The sequence below is a fragment of the Bos mutus genome, chromosome 17, assembly GCF_027580195.1.
Source record: "Bos mutus isolate GX-2022 chromosome 17, NWIPB_WYAK_1.1, whole genome shotgun sequence".
Lineage (NCBI taxonomy): Eukaryota > Metazoa > Chordata > Mammalia > Artiodactyla > Bovidae > Bos > Bos mutus.
The window spans coordinates 250,694-266,731 of record NC_091633.1 but is presented as its reverse complement, the minus strand read 5'-3'; the positions used below and the strand labels follow the sequence as shown (position 1 = coordinate 266,731).

Genomic DNA, 16,038 nt, shown 5'->3' with positions numbered 1-16,038 from the left:
CCCTGAGCCGGCGGAGGCCACGCCCGGCGGGGGCCACGCCCACCGCCGGAGCCCCTCCCACAGCACCGCCGGCCGGGAGATCAACGGTCGGCTGCTCTTGCCCGAGGCCCGGCCCTCGGTGTCTCGCTTGGGCGTCTGCGGCGGCCGCGCGAGCTTCACGCGAGCCCATCCAGGCGCAAAGACATTCCTTTGTTCGCTGACAAGCAGGGTCCCACCCAGGGCTCCCGGGCGGCAGACTGAATGATGTTTTCTTAGGGAAGACACGAGATTAACTGCCGCTAAAGCCCCAGCGCAAGGCAGGGCCCCGCCCGGCCTGTCAGCGCCGTCTCTCCGCCTGACTGACAGGTGCCGGGGGCCTCGCTCCCCGTCGGCCTCCGTGCACGGGATTAAGCCTGAGCCCGGCCGACAAGCTGGCTGGGGCCCCGGGGGAGCGGGCCGCTCGGGGGACGGGGCTTCAGCGCCGGCCACCGCCTATCACCGGCCACGCCGCTGGCGGTGTCTCCGCACAGAGTCCGTGTTCCCGGGAGCGGAGCGAGGTACCCCGTGGCGGGGCTGCTGGGGGCCCCCGACCCCGCGCTCCCCTACCCCAGCGGCCCACTGCCGCCACCCACAAGCCGCCACCCCTGCGCCCACGCCGGGGAGGTGACGGGCCTGTGGGAGACATCACAGGCCGGGAACGCTTCCGGAAGACAGCCTCTTTATTTGCGCCGGGTGATGCCAGGGGCTCAGACATGGGCAGCCCGCGGGGGGTTTCCGCACAGGTCCTCATCATCTGGCAGGGTCCGGGGTGCGTGGTGCCGGCCTGGGCCATCCTTGCCGGGCGCTCGGTGTCAGTCCAGTGTCCTGCCCAAGATGAGCGTCAGTGTGGGGCGGCCTGCGTGCCCACACCCACCCACACGGAGGGCCCCTGGGGGGTAGGATGAGAGAGCAGGCAAGGGCGGCCCTGCGCCATCAGGTGGGGCATCGTTGTTAGAAATGCCATGAGTCGATGAGGCTCCTCAGAGGCTGTCACAGGGCTTTGTGAAGAAACCAGTGTCTGAGTGCCTAGGAGAGGCCGGGGCCTGGCCCGCTAACCCTCGGCCACGGCTCAGCCTGACGCATCAGATGCCTGCAGGCATCTTCTGGGCGCTCACTGCTCTGTCCACAGCCCCCCGGGGCCCTGGGGACCCCAACCCAGGAGGGGGTGAGGGCCGGGTGAAGCCCCTCCAGCTGACAGGCAGAAAGGCCCGGACCACAGGCACCCTGTAGGCCAGGGGCAAGAAGGGGTTTCCTCCAAGAAGAGGCTCAGGACCAACGGCACACCAGGGCTTCCGGCTGCCCACCCGGCTGGCTGTGCCAAGCCTAACACAGCCAGACTGAGAGTCCGCTTTCTGAGCAGAGGGAAGGGACCTGGCAGCCCTGGGCGGGGCAGGCGGGGCGGGGGAGGCCGCTTCCCCACCCTGTGTCCCCGCCCCGCCCCCGGGGACAGGCCGCATGCGCACCTGGCCTCCAGACACCCTGCTTGGCAGCAGTCAGGCCGGGGTCTGGAGGGTCCAGTGGAGGTGGGGCCCTCAACGGCCTCCCTTCTCAGCTGTTTGTCTGGCCACAGTGGCCCAGGCGCAGGGCCCACTTGCCTGAGGTCACCTGCAGCTGGAGAGCAGTTGGCGGTGGCACCCAGCCCCCCTCAAACACAGGACCAGCCCCGCACGCACACCTGGCCATGGGGGCAGCAGTGGGCCGAGCACCCTGGGCTGTGGATGGCCGCCTAGCCTCAGCAGCCGGTTACTGTGGGGTCCAGGCCAGAGCGCTTGGAGATGCGGAGCTTGGCCACCTCCTCCGCACAGGTGGGGTGGATGCCCACTGTCCGCATCAGCTGCTGGTAGGAGGCCCCACACCTGCACGCCGGGACGGGGGTGGAGGGTGAGTTAGTGCAGGGAGGCAATGTTTGTACACCCACCCGCCCCCCCGGAGAAGTCACCAATGGCAGGACTTGGGGGAGGGCCCGGAAGTCAGTCTCCTCACTGCCCTCCAGCCCCGGCCCCCACCCTCTTCTCCAGCCGGCAGCCAGGAACACCTGCCATCTCCACCTCCCACCTGCCGGCCTGGCCCCCTACTGCCCCCTGCTGCCCCCAGGCCCACACGGCCCTCCATGAGTCCAGCCCGCTCCCCTGTGCCATCCTGCCTCTGACAGCCCTCACCAGCTGCCCGGCCCCTTCACTCCCAGCCCTGCCGGAGCGGCCACAGCACGGATCCCGGGACCCCACTGCAGGTCTGGCCCCAGAGGATGTGTGCCCGCTAGGCGGCCCTCCCGGTACATGCGATGCCAAGCTGCTCCCGACCACCTGGGCACGCATTCTGAGGAGAGAAGACCCACAGGGACCCCTTGGCCAGTCGAGGACACAAGCCTGTCCCAGAGATGAACATGGCCACACCCCAGGTGACTGGACCTGGCCCGTCGGGTGGATGCTGTCTGAAAACACCACTCCACGGACAAGTGGCCTGACACAGCAGACTCGACAGCCCAGCGGCCTGCGAGTGGCGTATCAGCTGACATTCCTGTGGACTCACTTGATCCCCAGGGCAAATCCCTGAATAACTTCGCCTGCGTTGGGGCCGAGGAAGTGCAGGCCCAGCACCAGCTGTGGGGGCTCCCGCAGACACACCATCTGAAAGGCACATGGTCAGTGGGGGTGGCGGGGGCCCGTGTGCCCAGGCCAGGCCCATAGGGACGCTCACCTTTATGTAGCACTGAGATGCATCCCGCTGGGGGACAGTGAACTCCAGTGGTTTATAGAACGCGTGGTAAACCTGGGCACCAAGACAGGGATTCCCGGGTCAGTGGCTGCAGCACAACAAGCCCCGGGATCTCCTCGAGCTGGTCAGGCTGTGGGTGCGGCAGGGGAGCCGCAACCACCCACTGGGCCTGTAGGCTTCGATACGGGCTGAGGACAAGGCCCCGCTGGCCTGGAGGCAGCCTGCGCCCCTGGGCACCGCAGCCTGTGGCCAGGCCCGAGACTCTGGAGAGCTGCGGCAGCGAGGCAGGCTGCCCTCTGACCTGCCTCAGAGCCCGGGGCGCAGAGCAGGCCTGGGCACCACCCAGGCGGACGCTGCCCAGGCTAGCACTGGAGGGGGGCCGGCTGCCTGTCCCATCTCCCTGGGGCCCCCAGTGCTCTCCAGGCCCTCACTCCAGCCAGCAGGGGGGCAGGCACAGCCCCCACCGACTGCCGGACAAAGGCTTTCAGCGCCCGAGAAGGGCCGACAGCGGGGTTGGGGCTGCGGCCGTGTAAAAAATGAGCAGGGCGCTCACATGTGCTGCACAGCCATTATTAATTAATGCAGCTTCAGAGAATATTGTTCTAATGAAGACAGGATTGAAAAGAAAACAAACAAAGGACATTTGGCCATTCAACATTGTGAAACATAAAACAACATCACGGAATGCCACGACACATGTCCCAGGGCCCTTGTGATGAATTAAACAAAAATAGCAAATAAAGCACAGTTGATGGAGGACGGGGCAGGCCCTGGAGCCCAGGGCTCGCTCCCAGAGGGAAGCTGGCCATGCTGGTGGCCACGTGGGGTCCAGTGCCTCCCGGCCCGCCTCCAAGCTGCAGCCAAAGCAGACCCCAGAGGCACCCATCTGGTGACCAAGCCCTCCCTCCGGGTGACGCCCATGCTGGGCTGGCAGAGGCCCGTGAGGACCAGAAGTGGGCAGGAGGGCAGCGGGGGAGGCGGGCAGAGGGCAGGAGGAGACTTTCCAGATGGAGGGAGACACATACCCCACTGAGGGGGCCGCTGCTCCAAGGCCCCCCTGGTCCCTGCCATGCCTGCCGACATCCCCAACCTGTCACACCTGTTGTGTGGGGCCCCATGCCGCCCTGCCGAGCCTCAGGCCCCGGGAAGCAAGGCTCCAATATTCCCGCTTGCCCTCCGGCGTCTGTGGGGGCGGCCGTCACCGGGGTGGGGGCCACGGGGGCCTGCATGCTGCACCCCACCCCCGGGCCTGGACTCACCTCCACGTGCTCTTCTCCATGGCGAGCCACCGCTGCCTCCTCTGACAGCCCCACGCAGCCGTACTCCAGCGGGGTGAAGACAGTCGTGGGGACCTGGAGGGCAGGCCTGCATCAGGCAGGCTCCTGGGGGCCCAGGGCGAAGACCCCCCAGGGACAGCGAGTGTCCGGTCATGCATGCATGCTTGCACACACGCACACGCTCGCACACACACACACGCTCACACTCACACGCACACGCTCACACACACGCACATGCCCCCAGAACGAGCTGTAGCCTTGCGCAGGCTGGGCGTGGCTGTGGCGAGCAAAGGCACTCACGCTGCTGTAGTCCATCAGGTCTGAGGTCCGGCCGCTCAGCCGCTGGGCCAGGAGCCGCCCGGCCATGATGGCCGTGGGCGTCAGCTCCGGCCGCCCCTGGAAGCAGGGAGCATGGGTTACTCCAGCACGGCTCATGGTGGGGGCGCCACCTTCCCGAGACCCCCCAGATGCAGGTTGCCTCTGTTGCTCTTGCGTGCTCCCCTCTGTCCCACCCTGGAGAGCTGCCAGTCTCCCTGGAAGAGGGGGTGGGCTGCTAACGAGCCCGGCCACGCCAGCCACGCTGGCCAGACCAGTGGCACCTCCCACATCCACCGGGGGCTTCTCTTGGGACCCTGCTTCATGCCAGTGCCCTTGGAGAGGGTTCCCACAGCAAAGCCCATGTGAGACCCGCCGCCATTCACTAGATCCCATTGACTGGGGTTCGGGCTAAGACAGGCCCAAGGAGCACCCGTGGGCCCCGACACACAGCTGGTCCGGCACGCCAAGCCCAAGACAGCCCGGATAGGACTGCATTCCGTGGAGGCCCCTGCCCTGGAGCAGAGCTGCCACAGCCCCGTGTCCCCTCATGCGCCAGCCTGGGACTGGGGGCTGATCCCCCACAACAGTGGGAAACACCCACGACCGACGTTCTGGAAATGACAGGGATCGGCAGCGAGAAAGCACCCCACCCGCCTGACTGACACACACGTGGCCCACACAGCACACACGTCTCCCTGAGCCACGGTGCCCTTGCTGGACCCTGGGGGTGAATGCCTCTGACCGCTGAGTGACTTTTAGTCATGACTTTTAATCAATGGTCTTCCCAGGTGGCTCAGTGGTAAAGAACCCGCCTGCCAATGCAGGAGATGCAGGAGACACAGGCTCAGTCCCTGGGTCAGGAGATCTCCTGGAGGAGAAAATGGCAACCCACTCCAGTACTCTTGCCTGGGGAACCCAATGGACAGAGGAGCCCGGCGGGCTGCAGTCCATGGGATCACAGAGTCTAACACGACTTAGCGACTGGGCACACACGCGTGTCTTAATTAACACACAGCACTGCCTAAGCAGCCAGGCCCCAGGGCAGCGAGCATGCATGAAGCTTCGTCCACAGCACTGGGCTGACAGGGTGGCCAGGGTCAGAGGGACAAGGAGCAGGGGGCGCAGGCCATACCTCTGCCACATCGCCGATGGCATAGATGTGGGGGACGGAGGTGGCTTCCTGGGCATCAACGAGGATCTTCCCAGTGACGGGGTTCGTATGCACACCAGCCTTTTCCAAATTCAGACTTGCGGTTTCTGGAACTCGGCCTGAAGGACACAGAGCAAGGTGGAAGGTTTCCATGAGAGGTTCTGATCAAGATTCCGGGTTTATTTAAAGCCCTTCTCAGAAAGTCCACTTAGAATTGGTGAGACACCAAGCACTGACAGTGTCAAGGGCCTCAGACATGTATGCACACACACGCATGTGTGTGCACACACCTGCACGCACATGTGTGTACACATGCACGCACGTACGTGCACGTACATGTGCGCACGCGTGCAAACGTGTACACACATTGCACAGGTGCTCGCATGCATGTGCGTGCACACACATGCACATACATGTACGCACGCGTGCAAACGCATACACACATGCTGCACAGGTGCACACATGCATGTGCGTGCACATGTGCACGTACATGCACTACACCCATACAGTTTGCACACATACACACGCAATGTGTACACACACTTTTTATGTACACATGCACGTGTGAGTACACGCACACACACATCTGCACAGAAAACGAAAGGACAGTGCAAGAACAGGAGGAAGTGGGGTGTGTGTGCAGAGTCTGGAATAAGAAATCCTAAACACAGCCTATGACACAATTTTGGTTTTTTAAATTATACACAGTTAAGAGTCATACATATTCAAAAAATAAACGTGGGAAAAAAACCCTATAACCGATGAACAACCAAAAGGGCTTATTGGTTTTTTGTTTTAATTTTTTACTTTTTATTTTCAAAAATATTTACTTATTTGGCTGCGCCAGATTGTATTTGCAGCACGTGGGATATTTAGTTACGGTACGCAGCATCTTGGTTGTGGCACGAGGGATTTAGTTCCTTGACCAGGGATAGAACCTGTGTCCCCTGCATCAGCAGGTGGATTCTCAACCACTGGACCACCAGGGAATTCCACAAAGGTGCCTGTGGTAACAGATAACTCGCTCGGGAGCCCTGGGGGGCCCACCCTGGAACTGTACCTCTGCAGGTCACGTCTCAGCAAGTGAGATGACGTGTCACTCAAAGAGGACGTTCAAGCCCCATAACGCTGACTTTGTGCGGGAGAGCTGTGATTTCTTTCGAAGGTGCCTGGCTCTGACAACAGAATTGTGTAGAAGCAGCAGCCAGGCGCGACATGCCCCCAGCCCCTGACCAGATCCCTAAGCCCCTCCCCACTGATGGCTGCACTCCAAGGGCCAGGGACCCCAGGTCACGTGGCAGAGTGACGCAGGCGAAGGGCCAGCTTGGCTGCACACACAGCCCGATGGGGCCACACAGCCTTCGAGGCATAGGCCTGAGGGCAACTCGGAAACTCCGGCCTGTCCCTGCGTGCACCCCTTGGTGGGTCAGGGCATCTCAGGGGCCCTCAGGTGGCCTCCCTGGTCCAGGGCGCCCCCCCAACACTCCTGGAGTCCCTGCCCTCTACCTGCCAGGTCACCCCACCTGCCAGGAAGCTGCCTGTGAAGGACAGGCAGTGCCTCACGTCCCCAGCCCCTGGCAAGGACGTCCCCCTGATGCCCGAGGAGGGTGAGCCGATCCAGAGGAGGCAGATGGTGCGCTCAACCGCGTCCTGCCCAGGGTCCAGGACAGACCCCCGCTGCCGGCAGCCCCAGCCTGAGGCGTCCAGGGCTGGCAGGCACAGCCGCCCGTCCTGGGGGGCCATCAGCTTGTGGACTCCGCCCTTGGAGAGAGGCCTGGAGGGGGCAGTGCTGGGCGGACACCCCAGCACTGCCAGCCGGTGTGCTCACAGCCTGGGGCCTCGTTCAGACGACAAGGCCTCTTTGAGTGGGGGTGGTGGGGGGGGCAGTGGGCACCCCGTCTTCCCGGGACTGGGCGGGGGATCCGGAGGCGGGAGGCTCGGCTTCAAAGGCACAGATCCCACAGCTCCCACGGCTCAGGCCCCCGGGGTCAGCAGGGGCTGGTGGAGCCAGGGAGGGGAGCCTTAAGTCTCCAGCTGCTGTCCCCGCGGGAAGTCAAAACACAGGCTCAGCTAAACCTCCTTCTCAGCGATGACTCCGGCTTGGCCCCAGGGATCAGGGGCTGAGGGCTGGCGCCCTTCTCCAGCAGACCAGACGCGGACCCACTAGGACAGGAGGGCCCCGCCTCCGACCACACCGATGCTGGCGCTCCAGCTCTGATGGAGGCCCACGAGCCTGTAGAGTGTGACGTGCCACCTGCCAACATCCTGCCCGGGGCCTGGGGGCCCAGCGGGCACCTGGGAACGGGTTGGACCGTGCTCTGGCAAGGAAGAAGTGGGCCCCACGGGTGGGATGGGGGGCATCAGTGCTGCAGGCAGGGGCTCCTCGATCAGCCCCTGGGTTCCTCCCCAGGTCCTGGGCCCTGAGCTTCCCAGTACACTGGGCCGGGCTGATGAGCCACAGGCAAAGCGGGCAGCACCCAGGCCAGGCACTCCGACACGGCCACGCTGCCCGCAGCTCACCCCTGCACCCCGCCCGGCTGGTCACAGGAGGTCAACAGCGCTTCTTCCCGGGCCTGTGGTAACCATGGTAACTGCACACCTTGCAGAGACTAACAAACCACATCTCAGGTCCCCGAAGAAACAGAGATAAACTTGAAGCAGAAGCAGGAGACGGCAGCCACGCTGGCCCCCGTGGTCCATCTTGAAACCAGGATTCTCTAGGACGCGCTGTCTACGTAAGTGGGAAGGTACGTGGAACGTGTAAGCCAGGCCACGGGCACAGAGAATAACGCTGGACAATGCCGGTGGCGAGCTTCCAGGACCAACCGTGCAGGAAGGGAGGCCCTGGACAGGGGCCACGGACGGCGGATGGGCCCCGGCCTCCGCCACGCTGCCCCGTGTTCTCCAAGCCGGGGGTCATGCTCCCCGTCAAACAGGCCCGGAGCCCCAGAGGCAGATGGAGACGGAGAACGGGTGGGGCGGGGGGCCCAGCGGCCGGCTGCTTGGACGTCCGCTCAGACCGGGCTGGGCTTGAACGGCAGCGGTCATGCCATCCTCCACGGCCTCCCCAAGGGCAGGCAGTCCTCCCCAGTGACGGCTCACACGCCACCCTATCCAGCCCACAGGCCGCCCACTCCTCACCCCGGCGTGGGGTTGGCAGCTGGTCCCTGGGGGAGGCCCTTCCAGGCAGGCGGCCCCCTCGCTCTGCACTCTGCTCCTTGTCAGGGTGGGGAGCTGTGAAGGTTCAACGTGCGCTTCTTCAGTGAGTCGTACAACGCAGTGTCCTTTGGCCACATGTCAGTGAGCTGGGCTTCCTCCTGAGAATGACTGATCCGGCCCTTTGTGTCCGTTTATATGATCCCGTGAGCGTCTTCCTTAGGACATGCGTGACTTGCTGCCGCGGTTGCAACAAACGAGCGCTCTGAAACCTCAGCCCCCTGCCTTGGGGCTGCCCCTCGCCGGCTGGCCAGAGTCCCTCAGGGGGACCTCATGACCCTCGCAGCTTGGACGGCCCCCATCCAGCGCTGACCGCCCAGGACAGAGCTCTTGGTGGGCCGGGCCAGGCCAGCCTCCTCTGGTGGCACTGAGGGAACCACCTGCTGGCTGTCGTGACGTGCTCCATGCAGCCGGGGATGCAGAGGAGCAGACGTGCCCGTCACAGGAAGACGGGCCTCCCTGGAGCACACGGGGTGCTGGTGCGCAGGGGATCCCTCAGCAAGGGCGGACTCGGGGCCGGCGGGGGCGTGACACGGGAGTGCGGGCTGCGACTGGACAAACCGCGCGGGCAGTCCTGGGCGCGGCGCTGGGAGGCTGGGCAGGGGCCCGGGCTGGAGGCCCGGTCAGGCTATGGTGGGGCCCCCACCTGGAGAACAGAGCCCCACTCGGGTGTCCTGCAGCCGCAGCAGGACGCGGTTCCAGGGGCAGGCCGGGTGGCTGCCCCAGCGGGCTGTATCACTGCTCAGACCTCCAGCCTCCGGGTGGCGGCCTTGGACGGGCCCCGGCTGCAGCCAACCTCGGCCCCTCGGGCCCGGCACAGTCTCCTTGGGCCAGCCTTCATCCCAGGCTGCAGTCCACGTGCGCACCAGCGTGGGGACAGTGCTCAGAGTGGCTGGGCCTTCAGGACGGGGGTCGGCCAGAGGGGGTTGGCTGGGACCCACGGGCTTGCTTCCCCCAACGCCAGAGGCTTCCACGTGACACAGGTGAATGGCAACAGCCCGCTGCAAAGAAAAAGCCTGAAGAAAAAGCGCCGGCTTCGGGGGCTGACTGCCCACGGCGCCCCGCTGCTTCACCACCCGGGGTGGGGCTCCTCTGGCCTGAGCCTTCCTCCAGCCTGGACACTGAGCCCTGCCTGGAGGACGCTGATTATGGGGGTAGGGGGGAGGGCGCTGGGGACTGTTTTGGCTCTGGGTTTTCCCGAGGCCAAGGTGCTCAGGCTGTTTCTAAGAACAAGAGGAAGTCACAGCAAAGCCAAGGGTCCCTGCTCAGAGGTGTCCACTGGGCTCACCAGTCCCACTCCACGCACCGCGCCCCCAGCCGGGATCCAGGCCACAAGTGGTTAACTGTGGCGGCCGGAGCCTGCGGGGCGGGCTGACTGTCTTCACTCATCACAGTAATCGGCGCATCTGCAGACAGGAAATCCTCCTCCCCAGCTCCCGGCCTGTTATCTAAGACACCTGGTGTGAGCGGGTGATTCACAGACAAACAATGAGCCGGCCCCCTGCACAGCAATTAACTGCTTTAGCTGCTAATGTGCTTAATCCACCTCGTGGGGATCAAGGCTGCGCCGCGGAAGAGGCTGGCAGGCTGCAGGCCAGCCCACTCTGGTGTCCGCGGGTGTCCACGGGCACGAGCCGCAGCCCGCCCTTCTCATCTGTGACACCTGGGGTCCGGTGGGTGCCCGGGCGGACCCAGGGTCTGCCAGCTCCCGGCCGGCCGTGGTGTTCGGACCCCTGGGACCACCCTTTATCGCACACAGAAGTAATGCCCGGTTCCAGGCTCTCCAGGTAAAGGGCAGAGAACGTTCCGGTTGCTGAAACGGGACGTGGCTCCTGGATGTTTACAAAACCCGCTGCGAGCTGTGCCCCGCCAGCACTTGCCCGCGGCTGGGAGGCGTGCCGGGAACCGCAGCGCTGCCTCGGGAAGCAAGGTCAGAGGCCAAGGACTGTGAAAAGCCCCCACCCCCGGCATCAATCACACCAGCAGACCGTCTGGGGGATGCCAGTTTTGAAAATACAGAAAACAAAACGGACTCCTGGTGGGGGAGGGCTCCCAGGGCCTCACCCTGTAGCCCACCAGGGCCGTCTGGACGCGGGGAGGACCCCGAGGGTCCGGGGGGAGGGGCGGGGTGCAGGCGAGGGGCCAGGCAGGCGGTGGGTGCAGTCCCCTCGGCCTTTAGAACCAAGCTGAAAACGACAGCCATCAGTTTACCTCTCCGGGTCTGAACACTCAGACGACCCTTCACAGCGTTCAAAACAAACCCCCTTTTAGGTCTACTCTCTCGATTCGATCAAGAACATTTCCTCTGGTAATTTAGCGAATCTTGGCCAAGAGTTCGCTCCAGGGCGTCTCAGATTTTTGCCTCATTCCTAAAACCTGCTCGCATCAAGCTTCAACAGCCAGGCGCTGACCGCTCCGGGGTTTATTTCATTTTCGGATTTCCACCCGTTCTGAGCATTTCGGAAGCAGTAGGCTTCTCAGAAGTACACCCCACCCCAGCCCCACCTCAGGGCACGTGGGGACCTGGGCAGCCGGGGCGGGAAAGCGCGGGAGGCAGGCCCTCTGAGGGCTCAGTGGACACGTCGAGAGCTGCGGAGCCGGATGTGGGGTCTGATGGGCACAGAGACTCAGAAGCCAGGCCCGGGGGGAGGGGGATGAGAGGCCCGCGGGCTGGAGACACGGAGGGAAGACCCTGATCGCCTCTAGGTGTAACGTGCACACAGACGGGTCGGGAAAACGGGTTCCAAACGCGCAGGCCACAGGCCCCAAGGCAGGAGGGTGTCCCGGCAGGTGGGCCCAGCGCCCTCTGTGCAGGGACCCCTGGGGCAGGCCCGCCTGCCACGGCTCTGGGCTCCAGGCTGTGCCCTCAGGGCCTCTCCCCTCCAGGCTGGCCGTCCTGAGCCCTGCAGGGGCCCCAAGGCCCTCCGCAGGGTCAGCCGGGTGCAGGGGGCCCAAACCTGGGAGTGTGTTCCACACGGTCACCCATGAGCTCTCTGCATTGCCACCCGGGGGGGCGCGGGGAGGGGCAGGGAGGGGTCCAGACACCCGACGGCAGGGAAGGGGGCACCTGGGCCCTAGGGCACGCACGTCCTCACCTATGGCCCAGAGCACCGTGTCAAAGGTGCCCGCGTCCTTCCGGTCCGAGGTGAGGTCCACCCAGGTGACGCGGAGCTGCTGGCCTGGGAGCTTCTCTACCTTCTCGGGGGCGCAGCCCCGTAGGATCCGGGTGCCGTGGCCAGCCATGTGCTCGGTGACCAGCGAAGCCATTTGCTGCAGAGGGTGGAGAGGGTGCGGGGTGAGGGCCCGGCGCTGGGGGGAGGGGGGCCCGCAGAGACGACCTGCCTGAGCTGGCCGTCCGGGGGCGGGGGCAGGCCTCACGCCCCGCTCTGGGGACCCTGCTCTCTGTGGAGCTGAGGACTAACCCGGCAGAGCTTCTGGCAGCCCCTGTCCCCCCAAGTCTGCGGGCCCAGGCCCCTGGCCCGGGGTATGTGTGACCTCTGGACACTTCTTAGACATTAATGAACCGAGTTTTCCCTGAAGGGGCTGAGACCCGCCCCGGGCTCTGTCTGCCAGGTTCTGCCGGGCGCGGTGGCCAGGTAGCTGCGAGCAGATGTGGGCACCTCTGCCCCCCTTCTCATTCCTGCGGGCCTCTGTCTCTTGGGCCCTCTCTGCCTGCATCCAGCCCGAGGCTCGAGGCCATCCCCGGACATGTGTGCCAGAGGCGGGCACTCGGGCATCTGTCCAGGGGGTGACAGGACATCGGGGGGTGCATCGCCCCGGAGCCCACCCACCGTCCCACTGCGCAGACACTTGGTGTTCTGACAGCGACAACCCAGACCTGGGCTTTAAAGTGACGTCTCTTCGAAGGTATTGTGGCTTAAAAAGAAAATACATGTGCTCATCACGTGGGCACATCCATTGTCAGCAAGGGTGCCCGCGCCCCAGGCTGGGAGGCCACGGGGCCGCCTGCGTGGTGGATGGGGAGGCCATGCGGCTACAGGGCCTGGCGCGGCTTGGCGTCCTGTCCGTCCTGTCTATGGTGGCCGGGCTGCCGTCACCCACGACGGTCACCCAGGGCCTCTCTCCCCACCACGCTGGCCCTGGAAAGACACACTCCTCGGGCCCCAGAGGCTCAGCAAGGGAGCTGGGATGGCACGGCTGCCCATGCTTGCCGGCCACTGCCCTCCCAGGTTGGGGCTGGCCGCTGTGTCTGCTGTGAGCTGACCCTTGCTGCCACCCGCCAATAGGTGTCTATGTCGCCAACAGTCTCTTCGCTCGACTTGAGGGCCGGTTTCTAAAGACTGAGACCTCGGTGCCAGTCCACACCTGCCCCCGCCCAGGTAGGGGGGTGGGAAAGCCCCCTCACGACAGCAGGGACACGGGTGGGGGCGCCGGCCCGGCATTACCTGGTCGAAGGCCCGGAGGGGCACGCTGCGTATCATGACGGTGGTGTCCAAGCCGAGCCCGGTGAGGAGGCCCGCACACTCCAGGGCTACGTCTGCCAGGCGGCTAAGGAGTGTTAACGATGGTGACGCTGGGGCCGGGCAGCGAGACCCCCACGCCCCGCCAGAAGCCCACACCCACCCGCCCCACCAGCCCAGAGGAGGCTCCGACCTGGCTGCAGAGACCACCCCCCGGTGCCATCTTGGACACACGTCGAGGGCCAGGTGGGGGCTCCATGCACAGGCGCCTTCCACGCCCCTGGAGGCTCACCCGGGCCACATGGGGGTGGTCGGGAGCCAGCGCCCGGGCCTCACACCTCTGTCTCCCCTGCAGTCGCCCCTCCGGGCCCCCAGTCTTACTGTTCCATCTGAAGGAACTGGCCAGAGGGGGCTGGTCTCCAGGGAGGACCACCTGCCTCAAGGCTGTGTCCAGCTGCCTAGCCAGTGAGCGGCTCAGGAAGAGCCTCCCGGAAGCCCCAGACTCAGAGGTCAACCTCAGAGTGTCCCTTGAGCACAGAGGACAGAGTGGGCCTTTACAGGTCACAGGGGGCAGCCCCCACGGGAGGGGCGAGGGCGGGGGCCGGACCCGAGCGTCCGCTCTTGGGACGGTGAGCAGCGCCGTCTGTCTGTCCATCACCTGCATGCAGCAAAGGATACAGCTGGCCCCGACCACCAACCTGTTGGAGGGACAGACAGAGATACATGGGTCACATGTCCACGGGTCGTGAGCTGCCCCCGGGGCTCCGAGGGCCGGGCCTTGTGCGGGCGCCCGGTAGCTGCCGCGAACTGTCCGACAGGCCACCCTGAGGGATGATAGCCCCCCCAGGGCTCCTGCCACAGTGACAGCCAGCTGCCGGATCGGGGAACTGCCTGGTGGCGAGGGAGGGGCAGCTGGTGACAGACCAGCGTGTCTGGGGACGGGCCCGCAGGCAGGACCGACGTGGACCAAGCCCAGATGTTGCAAGCTTCTCCTTGACTCCCACTGGACCCTGACGTCAGGCTGCAGACAACCAGGGAGGTACGGATGTGGGCAGTAATGCTCCGGGGCCACGGAGGCCGGGCGGAGGGCCCACGCCTGCCTGCCCCAAGTCCCCCCATGCAGAGGCTGGGAAAGTCAGCACGGCCAGCAGGGAGGGGCCACAGGACCCAGCAGACCTCCCGTTACACACCCTGCGTGCACACACACCTGAGCACACGTGCACACACATGCTTGCACACGTGCACCGAACTGAACCTGAGCGCAGACTCCCCGCCCAGGCAGTGTGGGTGGGCTCGTCAGATCACCCTCAGCCTTTGAACGAGAAGAGGTGACGCGGGGGAGGATCAGCAGATGTCAGCTTGATCCCGGCAGGTACTAATGATATAATTCCATTTCAAACAGACGCTCGTCCCGGGAGGACTGCTGCTGGCGCCCTGTGGGGAGCTGCTGGCACTCAGCTTCCTCGGGACGGGTCGGAGCCGCGGGTGTCTATGTGGGTGAGTGGGGAGAGCTCGGCATGTGAAGCACACATGCAGGCACATGCACATGGGGCATGTATGCAGGCATGCACACACGGGGCACACACACGCACATGTACACGGGGCATACACGCAGGCACACGCAGCACACGCACACGGAGCACACATGGAGACACACATGGGGCACACGCACGCAGGCATGCGCACACGGGGCACACGCAGGCACGCGCACGTGTCCACACGTGGGTACACACAAGATGGCCTTCTCTCCCTCCGTCTGGACGTGAACGGGGAAGGTACAAGCCTTCCTTCTAGACAGAAACTGCAAGGCTTGGGCTGCCCTGAATATCCTGCCCCGACGCAAGAACCAGTGAAGGGCGTGCGTGCAGACCTCGTGGTGGTGCCCTGTGCCCCGCCAGGGTGCCCACGGCCTGCGCGGCTGAGCCATGCAGGCCCGGAGAGCCCACTGACCACCCACTGTGCGGTCCTGCCGTCCAAGTCTTCCTGTCTCCACAGAGCAGACTCTGGTGGGGGTCTGCAGCCTGAAGCCCACAGCCCAGCTCCAGGCAGAGCAGCAACGTGGTCTGATTTTGGCAAAGACGTTTTGTTTCCACAGTTCCTGAGCATGCTCCCAAGCCCTGCACAGGCGGGTGGGGAGTGGGGGTGGGTGAGGGTCCCCCCAAGCCCTGGGTGTCCCACTCCCACCTCAAGGTCACGGGGCCCCGCTCCCAGGCTGCTGGCTCCAAGCCACCAACAGTGGGTGCATCAGGAGGGCACGTCCTTGACCAAGTGTGGGAGGGCGAAAACTCCCGGGGGAGGGCGTGTGCTGGCGCCCATGGTCACCTCGGTCTCCTCAACGGGGTTGGTTTTCACTCCACCCCTGGCCCCCAGTTCATCAAATAAGCAATTCATTATCAAACAACAATTATCTGAAAAAGGCAGGATCCAAGGTCTTAACCAGAGAACTCCCTTCAGGCGGACTCGATGAGAAAACACCCAAACCAGGGCTGGACTCCGGAGCTGGGGGCTGGCGGGTCTGAGCTGCGGGTGGCCTTTGCTGGCCCCCGAGGACACCCTGTCTCGGGTGAGGCCAAGGCTGGTGCCCGGCAGGTGCCCCTGGCAGGCCCTGGGGGCGGGGCGGGCCTCCAAGGCCTGTGCCCTGGGGCCCCGCGGCTGCGTGTGTGTTTGGGCAGCCCCCCATGTACCCCTGGGTGCTGCCGACACAGCACGCCGAGGTGTAGCTGCTGCAGGCTTACCCTGCTCACGGGCTGGCCGCCGCCTCGCATCTGGAGGCAGAGGAAGCAGCAACAAAGCTTCCCCAGGCGTGAAGCCCCAGTTTAAGGAGCTCTCCACCTGCCTCTCGGGTCTGAAGGCCCCAGTCCGCACCCGGGGCGGCGGGGGGCACCCACACAGTGCGAGGGCCCACGGCCACCCCGCCAGCGCA

The 16,038-nt window shown here is 64.9% G+C and overlaps 1 protein-coding gene across 2 annotated transcripts in view; it reads right to left on the bottom strand.

Moving 5' to 3' along the window:
• Positions 1-663: 663 nt before the first annotated feature.
• TXNRD2 (thioredoxin reductase 2) overlaps positions 664-16,038 on the bottom strand; it is a 27,989-nt gene continuing 12,614 nt past the window's right edge. For both annotated transcript variants that reach the window (XM_070385661.1, XM_070385662.1), the window contains exons 9-18: positions 13,794-13,813; positions 13,101-13,192; positions 11,790-11,964; positions 5,461-5,597; positions 4,311-4,406; positions 3,993-4,085; positions 2,716-2,787; positions 2,548-2,645; positions 1,694-1,874; positions 664-843 (exon numbers count right to left, since the gene is read on the bottom strand). In XM_070385661.1, the coding sequence (XP_070241762.1) occupies positions 1,751-1,874; positions 2,548-2,645; positions 2,716-2,787; positions 3,993-4,085; positions 4,311-4,406; positions 5,461-5,597; positions 11,790-11,964; positions 13,101-13,192; positions 13,794-13,813 (907 nt within the window). In that variant the 3' untranslated portion in view covers positions 664-843; positions 1,694-1,750. The remainder of the gene's footprint in view (positions 844-1,693; positions 1,875-2,547; positions 2,646-2,715; positions 2,788-3,992; positions 4,086-4,310; positions 4,407-5,460; positions 5,598-11,789; positions 11,965-13,100; positions 13,193-13,793; positions 13,814-16,038) is intronic.